The 23,383-nt window shown below is 32.8% G+C and overlaps 1 protein-coding gene across 7 annotated transcripts in view; it reads right to left on the bottom strand.

Moving 5' to 3' along the window:
* Positions 1-23,383, bottom strand: part of PCDH9 (protocadherin 9) — a 918,924-nt gene that overhangs the window by 587,497 nt on the left and 308,044 nt on the right. For 3 of the 7 annotated variants that reach the window (XM_088792969.1, XM_019712377.3, XM_019712375.3), the window contains exon 3: positions 7,178-7,279. The exons of 2 other annotated variants lie outside the window; for them this stretch is intronic. In XM_088792969.1, the coding sequence (XP_088649095.1) occupies positions 7,178-7,279 (102 nt within the window). The remainder of the gene's footprint in view (positions 1-7,177; positions 7,280-23,383) is intronic. 2 more of the 7 variants (XM_074329354.2, XM_074329353.2) reach the window with 1 other exon arrangement.

Here is a 23,383-nt window from a genome sequence, read left to right as displayed (position 1 = left end):
AATTTAAATTGATATATTAGGAGTTACTCTTCATATATGTGTGTGTGTGTGTGTGTGTGTGTGTATATATACATATGTAGATATATATACACATATATATATAGTGTGTATTTGTATATGTATTATGTGTGTGTGTATACGTATATACACAAACATTTTTAATTTTCTTTTTTACCTTTGGTATTTTAGAAAATGTTCTTTTTTTAACATATATTTCATTTCATTTATTAGTCGTGGGCAGCAGACAATTTCCTTAGAAATGTTATATTTGGCGCAGCCTCAAAGCTAAGGAGAAGTTGTTGCATAGTATACAATGAGTTAGAAAACGTAAACAGAAACTACGTTACACTTGTCTAGGGAAGTCCACTAGTCATAAGGTAAAAGACTCTGCTCAGATAAAACCTGCCTGCTGATCTTTGTCTGCTTATTTCATTCCACAAGTTTTTCTTTATTTGTTTGTGTGTTTGCATTTACATAGGAAGGAAAGTTTGGTAGCAGTTACTCCATAATGACCAGAAGTGGAATTACTCAGATACTACTGTTATCCCCACTTTATAGATGAGGAAACTGAGGCATAGGTAATTCAAATAATTTGCACCAAACCATGTACATAGTGAATATTGAGCCCAAATTCAGATATTGTTCTGTGTGACAGGCCTATTATCAATCCATGACACTGCACATCTTCTCATGGACAAATAGGACCTTTCAGATTCCTTCAGACTCTATATAACCCAAATATTAACTGTAGTAGTAGTAGTAGTAGTAGTAGTAGTAGTAGTAGTAGTAGTTGTAGTAGTAGTACATCAGTAGCAGTAACAATGATGATGATAAGAGTGGCATTTACAAAGTAGTTTCATGTTCATTTCTCATTGATCCTTACCAGGCCTCCAAATGTCCTCACTTTGCTTTCATTTTTTTAAAATTTCTAATTTGTAATTTTTCATTATTATTATTCCCTTCCAATTATGCTCCTGTTGTTTTGTCAACCATCAGCTTGTTTTGTATATCTGTTGGTCTGTTTGTATTTTGTTTTGTTTATACATTTTTTTATATCTACATATAGGTAAAATCATGTACTATTTGTCTTTCTTTGACTTATTTCACTTAGCGTGTTATAGATACTACTATTCATTTTGCTGCAAATGGCAATATTTCACGTTTTTTCATTGCTGAATTATATATATGCACACCCACACACACACACATATATATATATATATATATATATATATATATATATATATATATATATATATATATGCCACATCTTCTATTGATGGACATCTCGGTTCCTGCCATAGCTTGGCTATTACAAGTAATTCTATAATGAACACAGGGGTGTATAAAAGTACATATTTTGAATTAGTGATTTTGTTTTCTCCAGATAAATACTTAAAGGTAGAATTGATGTGTCAGATTTCAGCTCTATTTTTTATTTTCTGAGAAACTTCAATATTGTTTTTCATGGTGGTTGCACCAATTTGCAATCCCACCAATGATACATAAGGGTTCATTTTTCTCAGCACATTTATTGATTTATTGATGGTAGTCATTGTGACAGGTGTGAGGGGATAACTCATTGTGGTTTTAATTTACATTTCACTGATGATTAGTGATGTTTACCATTTTTTCATATGTCTATTGGCCATCTGTATGTCCTCTCTGGAAAAATGTCTATTCAGGCCCTCTGCTCATTTTTTAAATTGGAATATTGGGGGTTTTTTTGGTGTTAAGTTGTATGAGTTCTTTATATATTTTGGATATTAACTCCTTATTGGATGTATCATTTTTGAAAATCTTTTCCTATTCAGTAGGTTGACTTTTTGTTTTGTTGGTTGTTTCCTTGCTGTGCAAAAACTTTTAGTTCCATATGTTCAGCAAATGTTGTTCTTATGAAGAAAAAAAAAGGAAAATAAAATGGCTAGTGAATTAATTTAGTATTATTAGTGAGAATCTATTGGCATAACCTTTATTACTCACAAATATCATAATATAAAAATTCACTAAATGGTTAACCTATTATTTTCATTTAAAATCTAATATCAACTGTAATACCTATCCTAAGTACTGAACACATTTATTTATTAAAAGTGAAATGTACTTGGGTAACATAATACGTCATGAAAAGGACAACGCAATTATGTATTTTAAAATTCATATATTAAATCCTGTTTAATTTAGATCCAGATTATTTGGTTAGTTAAGTTAAAGTTAATTTGTGGTAAGTACAGGAAAAATAAGAGGAAGGGCGAGAGCGAGAGCGAGAGCGAGCGAGCGAGCGAGAGAGAGAGAGAGAGAGAGAGAGAGAGAGAGAAGAGAAGAGAGAACAAAAGAGAAGAGAAAACAAGACCAAGACCAAGAAAGATAAACGGAAAGTATTTTGACTTCACATCTCTCCTGGTTTTCAGTTGAAAATGCCAGTTAATGTAATCATTTTGCTCTTACTATGTTTCCTATTGTTAATTTAAACAGGAATGATCTAAGATGTGTTACAAACATTGAGACCACTGAACTCATGTCTTTCAGTGTACTTTTGGTTTGATGACTCAAGCTCCAGGTGTACCCATAACTTCATTTTTAGTGGCAAGAAATGATACTTACCTGAATACAACTGTCCTACACAAGGTTATGAATGTGAAATGCAAGACACATACTAATAGTAATGGTTTCATTCACTGTAGTTCTTTTCTTTGATTACACACAGACTCCTGCCATTCTCCGTTTGACATATCTTATGCTATTAAATATTTCCATCACATGACACCATTGGAATATTTGTGAAACTAATGATAACTTTTACAAATTTCTGAATCCAGGAAAACCTGTGTTATAAATTCATGTAAAAGGTCAGACATACTACCCCTATCATAATTGTTTTCGCAATTTTAGTCTAGAGATATACAGCAGTGGTCCCTCCTGGGATATCTTAATCAACCATCTGCACCCAAGAATTTTACACTTGATATAGCTGCCACATTTTCAAAGTCTGGCGGCTGAAATTCTCACTTATTTTAAAGTTCTTCCACCAATCTCCCTAACTCTTAGAGTTAAGATTTCCATCTGACATTGATTTTTTTTTGGATTGCATTGCTACAAGGAAAAACTCTTATCTCAAAAATTCATACACTGAACACTAGACCACTTTGTAGGAATACTTTAGCTCAAGCATCAAAAACTGTGACAGGAAACAGCTACTCATACTGAGATGCAGTTTTGTGTGAATTCCAATAACTGAGATATTTCCCTGCAGAATGCAGAATATAGACACTAAAAGCTCTACCTGCCTACATTCTATGCTATTTCATAGGTAAAGGTATTTGAATATAACAGAAGAAATGACTAAAGTTTGGAGCTCAAAGATGCTTAGTAAAGGTAATACATATTTATTGTATGACAACAATGTGCACTTATTCATTTCTTTGCTTCTATTTTAACCATATCGTGCTTTGTGTACCCAGTGAAGGAAGGCCTGCCTGAAAAGGAAACTTAAACATGACAGTTCGTTTAACTTCCACACCGTATCTGAAATCTAACTTAAGAAAAATTTCAAATATGAACTATTTTCTTTGACACTTGTTTAGAAAAATTGAATACAGTTCAGAGGTATTTAGTCCAAGATCAGAAAACCTGGATCTAAATCTGGTGCTATCACTAGCTAGTTCTGTGATCTAGGACAAGCTACTCCGTATTTCTTGTTTTTAAGTTATGTGTCAATAGTATGACTGCATAATCTCTGTGGTCCCTGACAGTCAAATAGCCTGTGATTTTATTTTGTTTTTACTTAGACATTGTCACAGAGTAGTTAACGTTGCAGTTTCTGAAGACATGTTACTTTTATATTCCAGCTCCACTAATTACTACGTCTGTGAACGTGAGAAAATTATGTAAACTTTGTGTCTAGTTTCCCACCTGTAAAATGGGAAAAATAATAGTACCTATCTAATGAGATTGTTGTCAGGATTAAATGAGCTATATTTTATCAATTACAATATGAAAATTCCCTATATTTAACATATCTTATAGCAGGATACATATGAAGAAAATTGTAAATGAGCACTTAAGAGATCAATTGACAGAATTTTTTCCTAGGGGTAGATGAAATTGTAGCCTGTTTTATACTCAGTATTAGATTAGATAAATTGGTAATACATAGGAAGTGCTTAGGATAGTATCTGGTACATAAGTTACTCAATAGTTGATATTAACATTTCTGTATAAGCAATAACTGTCATAGCTAAATTAAGAGTGGCAGGTTAAGAATGATAATTTGAGAGCAATTAAAACCTTGTTAGGCATATCATCTTTGGTTTTATTCTGTTTCTAATGTCATAATACAAATGTAATAACTTTATTCAGATAATCCAACATTAATTGATACAAAATATGACCTTCTATTGGAACAGTATAGTTTATGCTTTTAAGCTTTTATGATAAAATAACAAACATCCTCTTTTTTTAGTAAGATGATAAAGAGAAGTATAAATTGTGAAAAAATTAAAAAAAAATAGTAATATGCATTCAGTTACCAGGCTTAGCACATTATTCAAGAAAATGAAAAACAATAAGGTAGCACTAATTTGTAGGTTCTAATCACCTTTTGTTGTTAATTCTCAAGAATGATTCATACTAGAGTAATAACTATTAAATGATTGGTTACTAAAACTATCCCCTTTGTTATTGGCCTGCAGATCTTAAGTATTTATACAGAAACCCTGTCTCTCAAAATACTTTATAGAACTCCAAAGCTGACATCATTTCTGTCTTCAAGTTTTATTTTACAGGACACCTCAGAGGCTATCTCTCTGCTTAAATATAACTTAAGATATTAAGCATATTATGGTCAAAAGCAATTTGAACTGATCAAGGGCAAAATGTAAATGATGGTCAGATATACACATAAGGAGCTTGAAATACACCCTGGCACAGAATATGTGCTACGAACATGTCAGTTGTCATTATCATCACATTTATTTAGTATCATAGACCACTAGAGAGAGATAGGACCTTAGAGATGGCCTAGTTTGAAACCATTCAAACTACAGTGGACATAACGGATAATGGTTACATGAGAATTTGTGGAATAAAAGATTTCTAAAATAATTTGTCTACTTTCTTTTGTTTGGAAATATAGCACACAATTTACTTTCACTGTTCTTTGCTAATTGAAGTCATAATATAAATTAACACCATAGCTCTTGGTATCGTTTTTTTTCTTGTCCATATTCCCTACAACTTTAGTCAAGTAAACACTGTAAAAACTGTTCTTATGCTTTGGACCTTATAAAATATCTAAGGATAAAAATCATATGGTTTGTAGAAAATTATTTTAATTATAGATCATTTAAATTCTCAAGAAAAAAATAAGGAAATCTTCAGTACAATTTCCCCATTTCACTCCCTGGGTAATCAAAAAGCTGTCTGAAGAGTAGAGATTCTTTACTCAACACCACAGACATGAAAATGTTATATATATATATATTCTAGAAACTTGAAATTCACTTGGATTTCAATGGCTTTCAGAACATTTTGGGTAGGTTTTTTTAAATATTTACATGAGTTTTTATTTATGAATAAAACCTACTTATTTCTACCATAGAATAAGGGTTGTTGTGTTATTATTGAATTAAATAAGGGTGATTAATGGGAGAATCTCCTGTGTTCTAAACATTGGAAACATACACAGTGATTATGACAAATCAAAGGCTAAATTTATAGTTCTTCCCTCAACTGTCCAGTGATTAAGATTTTTGAGAAAGAGAAGCTAAAGAAGAAAATAAAAGCAATGTAAGAGAAGAATGGATGCTGTAGTTTCGAAGGGTGTTTCTGAATAGTTAGATCCACATAAAGAAAAATAACAAAAATATGTGGAGGATAAATTAGGGAATAAAACTGTCCAAATTTTCATTTTACCCCTTTTCTACCTCAATTAACTGTCCAAAATGAAGTTGCTTATCAATCAAATTTTTTTCAAAATAGTTCTTCAGACCTCCATAACTACTGGGGCTTTTGAGAATGATTGATTCCTTTGTTGGTAAAAACAAGTGCAAAAAATCCTTACTGCTAATAATAATCAAAATGTTTTCAATACCTTTAAGGGGATGGGGGTCGGGGAGAGAAATCTAGCTTCAATAAGAAAATAGACTACACACTAACACACTGACACAGACATAGATATATATGCATATACATTATCTATCTATCATCTATCTATCTATCTATCTATCTATCTATCTATCTATCTATCTATCTATCTATCTATCATCTATCTATATTATGTTATGACTGTGGAAATTAGGGAAAACAAAGATTTATGTATTAAAATTAGTGTTAAATATTGAAACACAGTTCCTTAAAAATATGGATCTTCTATTGCACAATGTGAATGTACTTTACACTACTGAGCTATACATTTAAAAAATATTACAATGATAAATTTTATGTTATTTTACACCCCAATTTAAAAAAATTGAAATTAGAGAGAACATATCTCTGTATCCAGCCATGTTAAAATAATTGGTACTGGAATGACCCTCCCAACATAAAAAAAAAAAAAAAAAGAAAAAAAAGAAAAGAAAAGAAAGAAAGAAAGGGATCTTCTACAATTTACAGTGGATGGACACATTAAAACAAATATTTTTTTTAATTTTAAATTCAAAATAAAAATGAAGGATCAAGCTGACATGAGAAAAAAATAGTAAAAGAAAAGGAAAAGATTAATGATAATTCCAATTTTGCCTGTTTATATTAAGCAGCATTGTCTCCTACTTCCCTTGAGAGTAGGGGATGAAGCAAATCAACCTTTCAACAAATAGAATTGTGCATCTTTTAGCTCAACTAATACAAGTAAATTAGTAAGAACATATAACTATGAAAGTTGCTTATTACTTCCTCCAAAATTAGATAAACATCAACTATTTTCATTCAATGACAAGAACATTATACTCTTTTTAATAGTTAGATCATTACCAAAAAGGAAAAAAAAAAGATTATCATTTGCTTTTGTTCTAAAATGGTTTACTTAAAGTTGTTTTGAAAAAGTACTAGCATAAAAATATGAACATATAAGAGATCAGCAAAGAAAATATTTATAATAGTTAACTTACAGTATTTAAAATCACTAGGAAAATGCGAATTGCTCAGTACTGAGAATGGTCTCTATAGAGATATGGCATACCTCATAATGGCTTTCTTCATTCTCCTGAATGTGGAAACCCGCAGAGCTGGGACATTTCTGAGGAGTGACAGGAATATTGTCACTTTTGCTGTGTGAATTACACTGAAAGAGATTACCAAATAATTGTGACAAACCACTCCACATTAGAGTGTCTATTGAGAGACATGGTTGTTTGCTAAGAGTCTAATTAAAGAGTAGCACTTGAACTAACAAGGATCTACACTCACAGGTACATGCATTAATACCGAGCCTTTACCAAAAAGATAAAAAATCATCCCAGGATAAACAAATTGTCAAATAGTTTAACTAAAACTAAAGAAATCAAAAATGTAATTTTATTTTTACCTTTTATTTTTTAAGCAATGTTTATTTATTATGCTTGTGATTTCAGTACCTAAAACACATTTAGTAAATTTTCACATTACTATTTTTGTATGATATTATTCAAATGCTTCATATATGTAATACAGATAACCTGTGACATATATATTATTTTATGTCTCACTTACAGATGAAGAAAAAGAGGCATAATAAATATTTTTCCCAAGGTTGGGTTGCTACCCAGCTTTCTGGGCAATGTCGCAAAACTCATCTACCATGTGCATGGCCTTTATAAATGATGCATTTGAAATAGACAAAATTGAAAACTAAAAGCTTAAGATCTTAAAATATGATTTTACTTTTTTGTGTACCAAATATAAAGTATTTTTTAAAAAAACAGGTTAACTAAAATAATTCACTTGGAAATAGATGTGAATTATAGAAGGCAAGATATTAAATTATGGCTTGGTCTTTCTCTGTTAAAATATTAAAATGGCTCTTTTTCATATTCCTCACTAAAGTATTTTTTATGTGAAAATAGGATATCATTTACTTCTTGTTATTCTTGCTTCCTTCTTCCTTAAATATCTGGTTAGATTCAAGGAAAATAGTATTTATTAGTCTTGCTGTTTGTTCATTAAACAAAACATTGGGGTTTCTAAGATTTCTACTTTACTAAAAGATATTGTAGTGCCTCCAGAAAGGGTTCAGCATTGATACACAATGTTTCCTCTCCCATAAGACTACAACATATGCACAGATTTTTACAACATAAGTAGGGAAGATAATATTTGTTCAAACTAGTATGCTACATTTTTTATTCACTAACAAAATTTTACGTTTTCCATCCCAAAAAACAAGCTGTTAGAATATTATTATCAAAAATAGTTTAAAAAGCAAATGAGTTTTAGAGTTTAGTATATCTAGTTAAGTACATTGTTATCTCAAGATCACCGTTTTATATATTTAAATCAGTTTAAAACACTCGCATTACATTTTTAAATGTTTATTTTTATTTTAAAATTACTTTAAACCCAGGAAAGGGGCACGTGCATTAAATGATTTCCGGGATACTCTCCGTTACATTTTGAAGATATCAATTAAGTATCTCATTTATTTATTTTTGTTTGTCTGTTTGTTTCAGAAAATGTAGCAATATGGAAGTCTAGGAAGCTCTGACTTTCAAACCCCAACCCATATTAGAAACTTTTGGTATGAAAAGAAAAAGAAAAAAAAAAAAAAAAAAAAAAAAAAAAAAAAAAAAAAATATATATATATATATATATATATATATATATATATATATATATATATATATATATATATGGTCTGTCTGTTCTCTCTACAAACATTATCAATCCATTATGTTCAAAACTTAACCTCCTCTAGGAACTTTTCATGGGTAACTGAACAAATAGTGATTGTCATTTTAACCTCTGCTTGTGATCTAGATGCAGTTTGTAAAATTCTGCTCTGCCAGTATTAATTCTTGAAAAGAGCCTAAGTTTGTCTGAACAATTTCACTGTTAATTAATAAGGCCTATCTTTGATATCTCTCCACAGTGGCTTCCTTAACTTTCTAAGAAAAAAAAAAAGTTTATTACTTAGAAACAGATCTTTTCATTTGTGATGTTCCTAGACATTTTAATCACTCAATTCCTGTCGCTAGCCTCTCCTCATACCTATTCATGCTGATTAATCTTTTAAAAATACCTCATGTATTATGCAGTTTTTCTCCCTAGAAACATTTCCTCAATTTTGGTGACCCAGCAGTGGCTCTCACCCTGACTGTATGACAATCACCTCGGAGTTTTTAAAAATGTTCACGACTGAGCCCCACCCCACACCAGATATATAATAGTTTTTTAAAATATCCAGATAGTTGTAATGTGTGGCCAGATTTCGGACTCCCTGAGCTAACGTTAACATTTCTTCGTCTGGCCCTCGGGATATTATAGTGAATTTTTGGCTTCACTTTTCTTTCAGTCTGATGTCTAGCTCTTTAGCATTTGCTACGCCTTGTCCTTTTTTAACCCATCATAGATCACATGATTTTTTTTTTATGGATATCATAATGCCTCTAAAAAAAAAAAAACACCTGTATTTGTATAATACTTTCTATCTATGTAGACAAGATTTTATGTATTATCCACAAGAAACCTCTGCAGAGAGGTAGAAAATATAATCCTTCCTTAACAGGTAGGGAAGAAAGAAGTTCAGATATATTCAAAGTTCTTTGTACAAGAATTTGCCCAGTAAAAGCATTCCTAAATGACAAGAATTGGGCTATTAACTACTCTGCCATATCTCCCTTCAAGATCTATTCATTTGCTCATTTATTCCCCTATTCTGCTTTGTTTATTTTTTGATCATCAATCATTTGCTGAGTGCATGCAAATGTGTCAAAATTGTATTGGTTGACCCAGATACAGCATTTAATATCTGCAATACCATCACTCTAGCAATGAAATCATACACAAAAACAAATAAGCACCATGATATGTAAAAATGCCATGTGAAAATGGATGCACAGATTGGGAAGGGACAGATAAGAGAGAACAACTTGACTCCTGGGTTTGATTCACGGGCAGAAGCTTGAAAGATGGACCAATAATGGAATCAATGGTTAGAAGAAATTCGTGACAGAAGCAAGAGCATATGCGAAGGCTAGAAGCTATGAATTCTCATGACTAGGCCTGTGAGCTGTGAGTAGTTTGATGGTGCTTCAACCATGAAGTATATGAGGATTAATTTGACGATAGGGACAGAAGTTATTAGTGCATTAAATTTAACATCATATCCAATGATAAGAAGTGATAGAATCGGACTTAATACATGAAACGACTATGAAATAAAGGGATAGGTGCTTCATAAACAGTGGCATTACTGAGGGGTGAGCACTAATAGCATGCCTTGTCTTCTAACCTACCTAAGGAAATACAATACAAGCACAATATGACTGTAGAACTCAGGTAAGTCGCTTTATTCCAAAAATATTTCACCCAGAAATCTCTCCTGTATCTAATTCTGGAACAGCCTCTGTTTATAGAACAGTAAATGGCATCAGAGGAAAAGTTTAACCCACTCTTACATCCTTACTTTGAACAAATTTTGAGTTTTATGATGTAAATAGCCTCTGGGGGTTACAAATCTATGAATTAGAGCATAAAAAAAGGAAAAGAAAGAAAAAATATGATAGCAATACAAACAATATTTAAGATCAAACATAAAATAGCCAAAACTTTAAGAAACCAATTCCTTCTGACGAAGATAATTTAATCACCACAAACCCTCCTAACAATAAATATTTCAAGATTTCACACACTAAATTTTTTTCCTGTTTGCCAAATTTGAAAAGAATATATAGTGAATTATAGTTAAGATAATTTTGCTAAATCAGATTTAATACTGCAGGAAACATATGTAAATCAAACTTTAGAGGTCCAGAGCTCAATAACAACAATCATATTAAATGGAAATCACTCTAAATACATTTGTTTTATTCTTTGAAGTCAATTTGAAGTTTTCCATTACTGATGATTAATAGTCTGCATATTATTATGTGGCTAAATCTTTCTTCCCTGAAACATCTATTGCAGTTCCTGAGAAATTATCATTAACTATACTATAAAAATAACTACTCCAACTTGCCTCATAATCAGGATTATTAGCTTACTCTCTGATATAAATTCCTAAGAAAGAGTTTCATAGCCACATATAAAAAGAAAAATATCAATAACAGCAAAGGCAACAAAAGTTTTATGAAAAAATCACATAATGATAAATAAGATACAATTGTTTTCTTTGCTAAAAAGGGGTAGTTCTTTATATTTTCCACGCAATTCTACAGTAGCAGCAATATAGCCTGTTCGTCTATTACTCCCCCTAGCTTCTTATAAAATCAAGGTTGTTTGCTAAAAAAATGAATGGAACAGTTATACATTTTGTGCAACCATTACAGAGGCAGTAGCCTTGTATTTTTTTGCCATTGGTTTCATTAAGTAACAATTCTACGTGTTAAAAACTCCCACTGATCATGTTTTTTTTTTTCCCACCCATTTTAAGAAACTAAGAATTCCTTTCATGAAGAATTCTAAAACATTCTTAAAACTTTTGGTACAGAGCCTTAAAGGTTAATAAGAAATTCACATTTACAGAAAAGAATCCATGTAAAGAATGGTCTCTACTTGGTGTAGGTAACTTCTCTCCATACATATTTTTGAACAACCCACATGGATCACACTGTCACCACCCCAGGCCCTTGAAACTGCTCTACGAAGTATTGTGGTCAACCATGACCTCCACATTAGTAACTCAAGGCACAGTTCTCAGGCCTCATCCCACTTGACACAACTGATAACACCTTCCTTCTGGTGCATGGGGTGCCATGCCCTGAGCCAGCAACAGCACATGACTTGCTGACATTTGTGTGGCTAGCCTTCCAGAAAAACACATATTCATGGTTTTCCTCTCATCTCTCACACTCTCTTTCTGGAACCAATTAACTGTTCATGTTGTTATTGTTGTTGTGAAAACTGAAAAGCCTAGAGAAGATGAGGCCTGAGTACTTTCTCAGAAGGTAGGTTCTCCAATGGTTCCTGACTCTAATATACTTTCTCAATCAGACACACGAACAATTTCCGGTACGAAAAGACAAGGGCAGAACTTTGAGAACATTCCTAAATATGCTTAGCTCAAAGCTCATAGTTTTATGAGTATTTCTTGAAACTGACAGCATTTATATTTTAAGGGATCCATACAGTAGGTTCTGATAGTTTAATGACCTCAAACTTACTCTGTCTCAAATCAGGTAGCCTTGAGCCTTTATCTAGAGCCTTCTCTCTAATGTCTTCTATGTATGCTTCTCCATTGGTTTATTTTTCTGTCATCATTAAATACATTTGAAAAACAAAGCAAAAATATTCATTAGATTGTGGTGAACCCAGAGGTACTCAGCTTGAGTAATATATACTTTGACTTAAAATGAAAATGCAGTACATATTTTAAAATCAAATGCCATATAAATACCTAACCAAATCACAGAAATATAGATGGTTAGAATATATATCAATTTCAAGGTAGAGATTACTTTTGTAGAATGAGAAAAAAGGGTGAACAGCAAAATAATTTAAAATAAACATCAACTACATCCATAGTACATAGGAGTCTATTTTTTAAAAATTGTTTTCTCTTCTTTTAAAAAAGTATTGTTGTTTAAAAATTGGAGACATAAATATAAAAAAAATATTAGCATCTGTTAATTCTGGATACCAGGAACATAGATATTTTTCTTATTTCTCTATTTTATTCTGAATTTTTCAAATACACCTCAACGAGATTGCTAATAATAGTTATGAAAGGTTGTATAAGCCATCAAATCTTGAAATTGTGCATCTTCAGAAATGAAGGCACCATATAGGTGTCAGGCTCCTAATATGGCTAAAGAACAATATGATCTTTCAATGGAAAGTGTTTTCTAAAACCAGGGAAATAACATGCTTGTTTTCCCTCCTGTAGTACTAGAGCGCAAATGTCTTTCTCTGCTTCCTTTATATATAGTCCTGCTTTCTTTCACTTCCTGAGGGAAAAGGATCCTCCTGTTGACAATTTATCTCCAACATGTAATGCATTGCCTGCAGCATTACTAGGTACCGTGTTTCCCCCAAAATAAGACCAGGTCTCATATTAATTTTGGCTCCAAAAGACACATGAGAGCTTATGTTCAGGGGATGTCGTACTGAAAAATCATAGTAGGGCTTATTTTCCGGTTAGGTCTTATTTGGTAAATATTTTAAGTGAAATTAAAGAATAAATTAATAAATGCAAGATTTTTACAATGATTGATAGTCACACAGATTGGTTTGGTTTCTAACCCTCTGGGTGAAAATTTCTTTGTAACTGTTTTGTTGTTGTTTTGTTTTGTCCCCAACAAACAAATTCATTGCAAAATTAGCTTTCCTGCGTCCTACATTTTGCATCACAAATTCGATCACAAAATAAAGTGCATTAGTACCATAGATTGAGTATCTGTAGTAGAAACATTAAACAAAACAGTGGATTTAGTCGTCATGTTTTGTTTCTCCAACTGGACCCTTAGCAACTCATGGCAGGAAGTGAATTCCTAGCAGCCATATGTTACCTAGGTGGATACATTTGCATTTAACTACTGTGTATATGAAGACATTTGTTCCTGTTCAACTTCTGGGGCCAGCAGCATTTTCCTTCCCGGTGACTTGGCCAAGCCCACCCTCTAGATTCTTCCAAGATAGCAGACTCCTTGGTATGTATGTTACTGAGATATGCTTCAGCACTCACTGAACTAACCACTGACCCTGCTCACTTTGTGTAAATTCTCCTCCACACTTTTCACAATCTCCATTCCAGATCTTTCAGTTTAGAGACCTTCTCTCTTCTTCATGTCCCAAATATACCTCCTTTTCTCTTTCTCAATAGCATTTTAGTTCTCTGTCTAACAAGCCTTTCCATTTTTATTCCAGGTTTGCAGAGAGACTAGGTGGATGGACGTAATCACTGCTGCTCAATGAACTATGAGCACTTGACTGTGTCACGTGGGATTAATGAGAAAACAAAAGCTGACTTTATATGGTCTTTTGGCACAGGCCATTAAATAGGCCAGTTGACTTCTCTCAATTATAGTTCCCTGTAATTAAGCGATATTAACAGATTTAAAAAGAAACTGTATTTCTTATTGTATACTTTGTAGCTGTAGGTCACTTTTAAAGCATTAGTACAACATTTACATCAATTTACTATTTTATGATACGTTAAATGGAACCCATTTGTTCCAAAACAGTTGAGATATAGGAATACTTTATAATCACAAAAATCTTAACACATCTAAGTAAAAAGAGGATTAAAAAATACCTAAGAAATCAGTGCCATTGTAACAGCTATATACAATGTCAGAGGGGTAGATTGGGGAGGTTATCACCTCGTGAGGGGTTTAAATGTTTAATTATACATTGTTTTGTAGACCTGAAACTAGTAAAAATATATATATATATATATATATATATATATATATATATATATATATATATATCTAAGGATGTGAAAGTAAAGTCTGAAGAAATTCAGGAAGAGGTTCAAGGTGAAGTACAAGATGACATGTTTTGTTTTGTTTTTTTTCTTTGTTTAGGAATTCCTCTTGCATATGCTATTCCACAATTTAATAGTCTCTATTATATGCTGGCTGACATTTTTCAAACAATTGTAACAATTTAATGAAACATATAGGTGCCAAGTACCATAACCAAGAAATAGCTTTCTCTCAATGTGTTATTGCTTAAGTGGTATTTGAGAGCAATCTATTGCCATAAATATCTTTGGTTACTATAAAGTTTTAGCAATTGTGTATAGTGTCCATTTCCTGACAATGTTTGGTTAGTTGATTTTCCTTCTATGCAATAACTTTCAAGCCATTTCTAAGAGACTATTCACAAATAAACAGAGACAGAGATAGAGATATACTTTTTAAAAAGCATCCAATTTCTGAGAGGGCTTATGTTAGGCTGCATTTTGACTCCTTGTCTCAAGACAGTATTTAATGTGAGGAGAATGAAAAACCAGTAACTTTGTAATCTTGTAGAACTTTTGGTAATTCAATTAAGAATTGAAAAATAGCCCCCTATGTCAAGCTACTCAGCAGGTTCCCTCTAGATATGCAGTAACAGAGCAAACATCTGCGAATTGAACCCTGAGTGTGCCAAAGAGTCCTCACGGCACAGGTCCTGGGCTGCTGGGTGCATGAGGGTAAGCACAGTTTTGCTAAATAAATAAATACATTTATAGCCCATATATTTTCACACATGCAGCTATAAATTCCTTCATAAGCAATTACTACCAAGCTCTCTAACTTAATATAGACAACCTGGATACAATTTTAGGTCATTACTCACCAAGGAAGAGCAATGCAAATCCACCTTTATAAGGACCACGGATTGTAGCTGCTCTGTGCACACTGCAACATTTTCTTTAAATGGTTCATGGGTGTTATATTAGTTTTATGCACTTCTTTTGACCCAATTGCTATGGGCAAGTATAGAAATAAAATCCCTCAGAAAGTGTACTTCAAATACTAATGCTCTATACTTCACAATTTCCCTGTTGTTTCCTTCCTTGTATTATAACCTTACTGTAAAACCATTTCACAAGAGCAATAATACTTTAAAAGGTTTTAAATTACAAAAGGATTACATGCTATATTGCTTGGGCACAGCTCTATTAATGCCAGTAGGCACTGCACATTGCAACTTAATTCTGCATTTTAAATAAATGAAAGCAGACTATATAGACCTTTGCAACTCCACAGACACTGAAAGCGAGATACTAACTTCTGTCCGAACACAGAATTAGACATTTTCAGTACCACACTTAATTAGGAATATGAATGTTCTGTTTTCGTTCAAGACTATTGTTTTGTTGTTCAAGTTTATTTTATTATTTGTTGTTATAAAATCCCTGAGACTTTTTATATATTTTTGATTTAATTATATTTGTACCTTGAAGAGAAACAAAAAGTAATTTTTTTTCTGAATATACAAAAAATAGATTGTCTAAAACTATTTTAAATTCTAGATATTATGGAACAGGTCCTGTTTTAGATGTGTTCTCTTGGAATTTGAAGATGAAATCTTTTGTTCTGTTTCCAGATTGAACTGAAAGACTTCACTTCAGGAAAGGAAAATGATGAGTTTCATTTTCACTCTAGGCAATTAATGCTTAAGAAGAGCTCATTCAAATTTTGTAGGTGGTTAAAATTTCCAAAGAGTTTTGAAAGAGTGCCAAATACAGTGCTAACATTAACTTATTAGAGAAAAGATATTAGTATTTAATATGTTCTATTAACAGTCATTAAAATGCAAAGTAAAGTTACATGAGCCTAAGATATAAGTGAGTTCAGGTATACAGTGATGAAATCTCCCCTCAGTAAATATTCTTCTTTTATGCAGAGGTGGCAACTTGTGAATTGCATTTACGTGTGTGCATACATGCAAACATACAAGCCACGTGCTTGTGAATATATGTTTCATGTGAGTGACTTACAAGTTTCTTTTTTTAATATGGATGATTTCATATAGTTTCACATGCACAAGTGTTCTTTATTACACAGAATTGCTATTATTAATATTACATCAAAAAGTATATTTTTCTAAAATATTTTACTCTTAACTATAAAGATAGATTATATATTTATTTATATTTTTTTAATATGCTAGAAATAAATCACATTGTATTATATCATATATATCCTGTTATATATATATATATATATATATATATATATATATATATATCACAAATGCATCTTGAAGTTTAGGGTGAAGTATTTCTGGAAAAAATATTATAAAAAATTATAATTATATTTTGAAATGTCTGTGGTAAATAGAGAAATAAAATAAAAAACCACACACAGCTTAACTGAATATAATTGCCAACAGTAGAGTTATGTTCTTAAATTGTGAAAAAAATGCTTTCCAAAAATAAACTTTTAACATAATATTATCCTTGCCAGTCTTTAACAACAATCTGTAAGTCAACCTCCAGACAAAGAAATCAGGTAATAAATTCAGAGATTCAAATCTAGAGTTCTTTAAAGTGAATTAAAAATTCAAGGCTGTGACATCTAGATGATGTACTACAGAAATGTACACCTGAAATCTATGTAAATTTACTCACAATTGTCACCCCAATAGACTTTAATTTTAAAAAAAAAAAATCAAGGCCACGCCAGTTACTTTAATACTGTCTTTTAAGGCAAATTCTTAAATAATTCAGTGGTTTATTATACTTCTTATATTGAGATGTTTTCTAGAACAGATCCTAAAGGTGGAACCTATATTTTTAACAGCATATGCAGAGAAAGAAAGAAAGCATGCTCTGCTTTTTTATATATAGCACATTAATAAGCAGATGCTCCCTCTAGAATACATTTTAAGATATATTTTATAAGTTGACAATTTCACATTTTTAGTTTAAATTCACCTATGCAAATTGTACAGTATGTACATTTTAGTGAAAATTTGTAACTTTTAAATTAATGATTTAGAGTAAACGAGGATGTTTCAGAATACACTAGAATGTGCCCATTAGCACTTTAGAGACCTGCAGTTGAACCTCAGCTCTACCGTCTTCTGACATTGTCATTTCAAGCTCAGTGTCTTTGTCTGTGACATTGAAAGTTTAGACTACAGGATCTCCTTCAACTCTCTAAGTCAAATGCAACATATATGCGAGATATTATTAGATATATTACCCTAAAAGTTAAGGTAGTATTTTTTTTCCCAAATATCAGTCTGTAATTTTAGACCTTCATAAAATGGTATACATAATTTAGTTGATAAAGGGACTTCAGGAATGCTAACACTGTAGCACTGATTCTGTTATAACCATTTGCTCTCATCTTGCTGGTGGCTTTCAAAATGTGTTACCCTATTAAAAACAACATATAATTACTAATGCTCATGCTCCATCTTTTTATTCATGAAGAGAAAAACACCACTATCAAAAGTCTCACGTTTATTGACTATACTTCTACTTTCTCTTCAGAAACATAATTGGTACATAGAGTAGCTTTTGAAATAGTATAGGGTATTTAGGGCCAAATTACACTAATCACAGTGATGTTGGATGGAATCTCTTCAGCAAGTATAGAATCTATTTAGCTGTAAATGTTTAAAAGGCTAGAGTGTTCTTTAAATATATTTTTAAAAATTTAAATTCTATGAATTTTAAGTAACAAGACCAAGTCACTTAAGAAATATGCTCACCGCTAAACTCTCAAAAATGTTTTTTTCTCATAGGTTTGGGTTAAGAATATCTGAAGGAATGTTCTTTAACAAACAGGAAACACTGACAGATGTAGTCACTGCTAATAGATTTGTCTTTTAAATTACTTGCTTTGTATCCAACTGCAAACTAATATAACCTCAACAAAACCACGTGACTGTTTATCTTTTAATCCTGAGGACATAGAAGTGTAACACTTAGATGACTGTGTTGACTTAGATGACTAACACTTGTCTAATTTATCCTTATCAAGTTGTTCCCCTGGAGAGGAGAGGTATGGAAGTTCACCAGAAATAAATTTCAGGAACATATACAAACAGTCATTTTGAAAAGGTGTACTAACAAATGTGAAGCATAATTGGGAAACATTTCTGAGGAAGAAATTGATATTCTCTTACGATTTGATACGATTTGATATTCTCTTCATGAAGCACATTAAATGCATCTTCTATGAAGATTCCCCCACATAAATACATCCATTCACTCAACAAACATCTCTTAATATCTTCCTATGTGCCAAATAGTTTTTCATGAAATTGTTAAAAAGAATAAATATAAGAAATCATACTTGTCCTGAAAAAGTTGATGGTAAATAATTATGGTGATTTTGATGAACTCTATATATATACCAAATATATTCAGCAACGTGTAAAAATTTCAAAGTAGAGGGGGAAAATGCAATCTACTGAGTAAAGTACATAGTGGAATTTATCCATTGTGTTTTTTTTCCTATATAGTGTTCTTCAGAAAGATATGGAATGATAGTTCTTTGTCAGAGAATAACACATTTTTTTCCTGCAACGATATCAAAATAAATTTACTCCAACTAAATAAGGATATTTAAGTTCATGATAGTTTTATGAAGTAGAGGTGATGGTCACTATTTAAAAAATGATTTAACAATGTATAGAGAACATTTTATAAAACATTTCTCTTGACGTCATCAAAATGGTGGTATACGGTGAGTCTCTGGAAATCTCCCCTGGAATTTACAATAAATGGAACAACTATAACTCTGCAAAGGACTCCCTGTACAGCAGACAGGCAAGACGAAGAGGCTCACTACTGAATTCACCTAAAGGTGGGCAAATTGCACAAGCAGGGGAGGAGGGAAGGGAGAAGTGTGGAGACGGGGCCATGTGGTACAAGACTCAGACCTAGCTCAATGCTCGGGGCTCCCTGCATCCCGGAACTACCACAGCTGCAGGAGAGGGAAGAACTCAGACTTCTAGGGCTCCATTTATGCCCCACAGGGCTGAAGGGACAGCATATAACACAACTGAACCCAACGCTCACAGCAGAGACCTCGGAGCAAAGACTGAGGGAAGAAGGCTGAAAACAGTGGTTTAAGCCTCAATGTCAAGCAGAGAACGGAAGCCTTAGGCACTGAGACCAGTCGCCCCCTCCCTACCCTACCAGAACTCACCCCACCCCTACCTGCCCAGTGCTAGAAGCGGAACAGTAGCAGAGTCAGATAAAAAGAAAAGAATATTTGCTCTTCTGAGAACTGTGAACCGCAGACACAGATTTGCAGCCAAACTAGTTCCAGCAAAGGGGAGGGAGCTGTGGAAGCAGGACAGGCTGTGGTGGTGGTTGCCGCCATTGTACTGGGCCACCTCTCACAAATCACCCCGCCCCTAGCCCCACCTATCTGGGTGGATCCTTACAGGAGTAAACAGAACTGCTGAAACACTCGGGCTCTGAATCTAGTGCAGGAAGAGCTTTGGAACTTCAAAAGCTCTCTGCATCCCGACAGGGACATGGTGCCCTATGACCCAGGCGAACTGTTAAGAGAAGAAAAGCCCACCTTCCAGGGAATCTCCCCATTGTGTGAGAAGCTGGAATAGTGCAGAGAAAACATAATACTACAGTGTGAGAGAGAACAAAAAGGCTGCAGTCAGAGACAAAATAAAACATTCTACCAACACGTACTGGAAAACAAAAGAAAGACCACTTCCTATCAACTAGTTGCAGAACCCAGTCCTGTAGATGTCTAGGAAGAGAAACAATAAATCACTAATTGCCATGAATAACCAAGGCAACAAGACAGCCCAGAAAGAAAGTGAAAAGTCTCCAAAAAATGAACTTAAAGATATGGAAATATGTGACTTAAAAGACAGAGAATTCAAATTGCAGTTTTGAAAAAACTCAATGAGATGCAAGAAAACACAGAAAGGCAGTTTAATGAACTCAGAAACACAATCAAAGAACAACATGAACATTTTACAAAAGAGATTGAAATTTTAAAAAAAGAACCAAATAGAATTTCTGGAGATTAAGAACTCAATAGAAGAAATGAAGAATGAAATAGCCAGCTTAGGTAGTAGAGGTGACCAGATGGAAGAAAGAATCACTGATATTGAAGATAGAAACCTGGAAATGACATGGATGGAAGAAGAAAGAGACTTGAGACTTAAAAGAAATGAAAGAACTCTACAAGAACTTTCTGACTCCATCAGAAAGAGCAATATAAGAATAATGGGCATACCAGAAGGAGAAGAAATACAGAAGGGAACAGAGAGTATATTCAAACAAATAGTTAATGAGAACTTTCCTAACTTGTGGAAAGAACTGGATCCTCAAGTCTAAGAAGCAAACAGAACACCTAATTATTTCAACCCCAACATGCCTTCTTCAAGGCACATTGTATTGAAGCTGTCAAAAATCTACGACAAAGAAAGAACCCTCAAGGCAGCCAGGGAAAAGAAGACAGTAACCTACAAAAGAAAGCCAATTATTATCACCAGATGTTTCAGCAGAAACTCTACAAGCCAGGAGGGAGAGAAAATATTCAAATTATTGAAAGAGAGAAATTATGAGCCAAGAATAATATACCCAGCTAAGATATCCTTTAGATGTGAAGGAAGAATAAGGTATTTTCCAGACATACAGAAGCTGAGGGAATTTTCTAATACATGACCTGATCTACAAGAAATACTAAAGGAGGTTATTCGACCACCATCAACAGGGACAATTTGTGGCAACTGAAACATAAAAAGGGGGAGAGTAAAGGCCTGAACCGGAATATGGGAATGGAGAAAGTAAGCATGTTGAAGAAAGTGGAATGCTCTAAATATCAAACTTTCTTTTACATAAACTTAATAGTAATCACTCAAAAAAAAAAAAAAAAAAAATCCAGAACTGAAACATATACTGTAATAAAAGAAGAAACAGAAGGAAAAATCATAGAATACCACCGCACAGAAATAATAAACAAGAAAAAGGCAAAGAAATAATGGAGTCACAGTCTTACCAGAAAACTAAAGATAGAATGACAGGAAATCCTCACGTATCAATAATCACCCTAAATGTAAATGGACTGAACTCACCAATAAAAAGCACAGAGTAGCAGATTGGATCAAAAAACTAAATCCAACCATATGATGTCTCCAAGAGTCACATTTCAACTACAAGGATAAGTGTAGACTCAAAGTGAAGGGTGGAAATTGACACTCCAAGTAAATGGTACCCAGAGAAAATCAGTGTAGCCATACTGATATCAGATGAAACAGACTTCAGGGTAAAAAGGCAACAAGAGACAAAGATGGACATTTCACAATGGTAAAGGGGAGTATAAAACAAGAAGACAAAACAGTAATCAATATTTATGCCCCCAATCAGGGAGCACCGGAATATACCAAGCAATTACAAAAAGAACCAAAGGGAGAAATTGACCAAAACACAATTATACTAGGTGACCTAAATACATCATTGACAGCTGTGGATAGATGATCCAAACAGAAAATAAATAACAAAATAGCAGCTCTTAATGACACATTAGATGAAATGGACATAATTGACATTTACAGAGCACTTCATCCTAAAACATCAGACTATACTTTTTTTTTTTTCCAGTGCACATGGAACATTTTCAAGAATAGACCATACATTGGGACATAAAACTAGCCTCAGCAAATTTAAGAAGATTTAAATCATACCAAGCATATTCTCTGATCACAGGGCTTTGAAATTGGATATCAACTGCAAAAAGAAAGTAGAAAATACCACAAATACATGGAGATTAAACAACACACCTTTAAAGAACGACCAGGTGAAAGAAGAAATTAGAGGAGAGATCAAAACATATATAGAAACAAATGAGAATGAAAATATATCCTACCAAAATTTCGGGGATGCAATGAAAGCAGTTTTAAGGGAAATTTATATCATTACCGACCTATCTCAAGAAACAAGAAACAAGAAAAATCCCAAATAAATAACCTCACGTTACACCTTAAAGAACAAGAGAAAGAAGAACAAATGACACCGAAGGTCTGCAGAAGAAAGTAAATAATAAAAATCAGAACAAAACTAAATGAAATAGAGAACAAAAAGACAATAGAAAAAATTAATGTGACAAAGAGCTGGTTCTTTGAAAAGATTAAGAAAATTGACAAACTCGTAACTAGACTCACTAAGATAAAAAGAGAGAAGAGACACTAATAAACAAAATCAGGAATGAAAATGGGGACGTTATAACGGATGCCACAGAAATACAAAGGATCATCCAAGAATAGTATGGAGGATTATATGCCACCAAATTAAATAACCTAGAAGAAATGGACAAGTTCTTAGAAACAAATAACCTTTCTAGGCTGAACCATGAGGAAGAAATCTAAACAGACCGATCACCAGTAATGAAATTGAATCAGTCATCGAAAACCTCCCCAAAAGCAAAATCCGTGACCAGATGGCTTCACTAGTGAATTCTACCAAACCTTCAAAGAGGATCTAATACCAATCCTGCTCAAACTCTTCCGAAAAATCGAAGAAGAGACAGTACTCCCTAACCATTTTATGTGGCCAAAATTACCCTGATACCAAAACCTGAGAAGGACCAATATCTGAGGAATACAGATGCAAAAATTCTAAACAAAATTCTAGCAAATCGAATGCAACAATACATTTAAAAGATTCATCATGACCAACGGGTTTTTCACAGGGGCACAAGGATGGTTCAACATAAGCAAAACCATCAGTGTGATGCATCACATAAACAAAATAAAGGACAAAAATCATATGATTATATCCATTGACACAGAAAAAGCATTTGACAAGATACAACATCTATTTATG

The sequence above is a fragment of the Rhinolophus sinicus genome, chromosome 16, assembly GCF_057876585.1.
Source record: "Rhinolophus sinicus isolate RSI-liver-muscle chromosome 16, RSI-T2T, whole genome shotgun sequence".
Taxonomy (NCBI): Eukaryota; Metazoa; Chordata; class Mammalia; order Chiroptera; family Rhinolophidae; genus Rhinolophus; species Rhinolophus sinicus.
The sequence above is the reverse complement of the archived record's forward strand: the minus strand, read 5'-3'. Positions and strand labels throughout refer to the sequence as shown.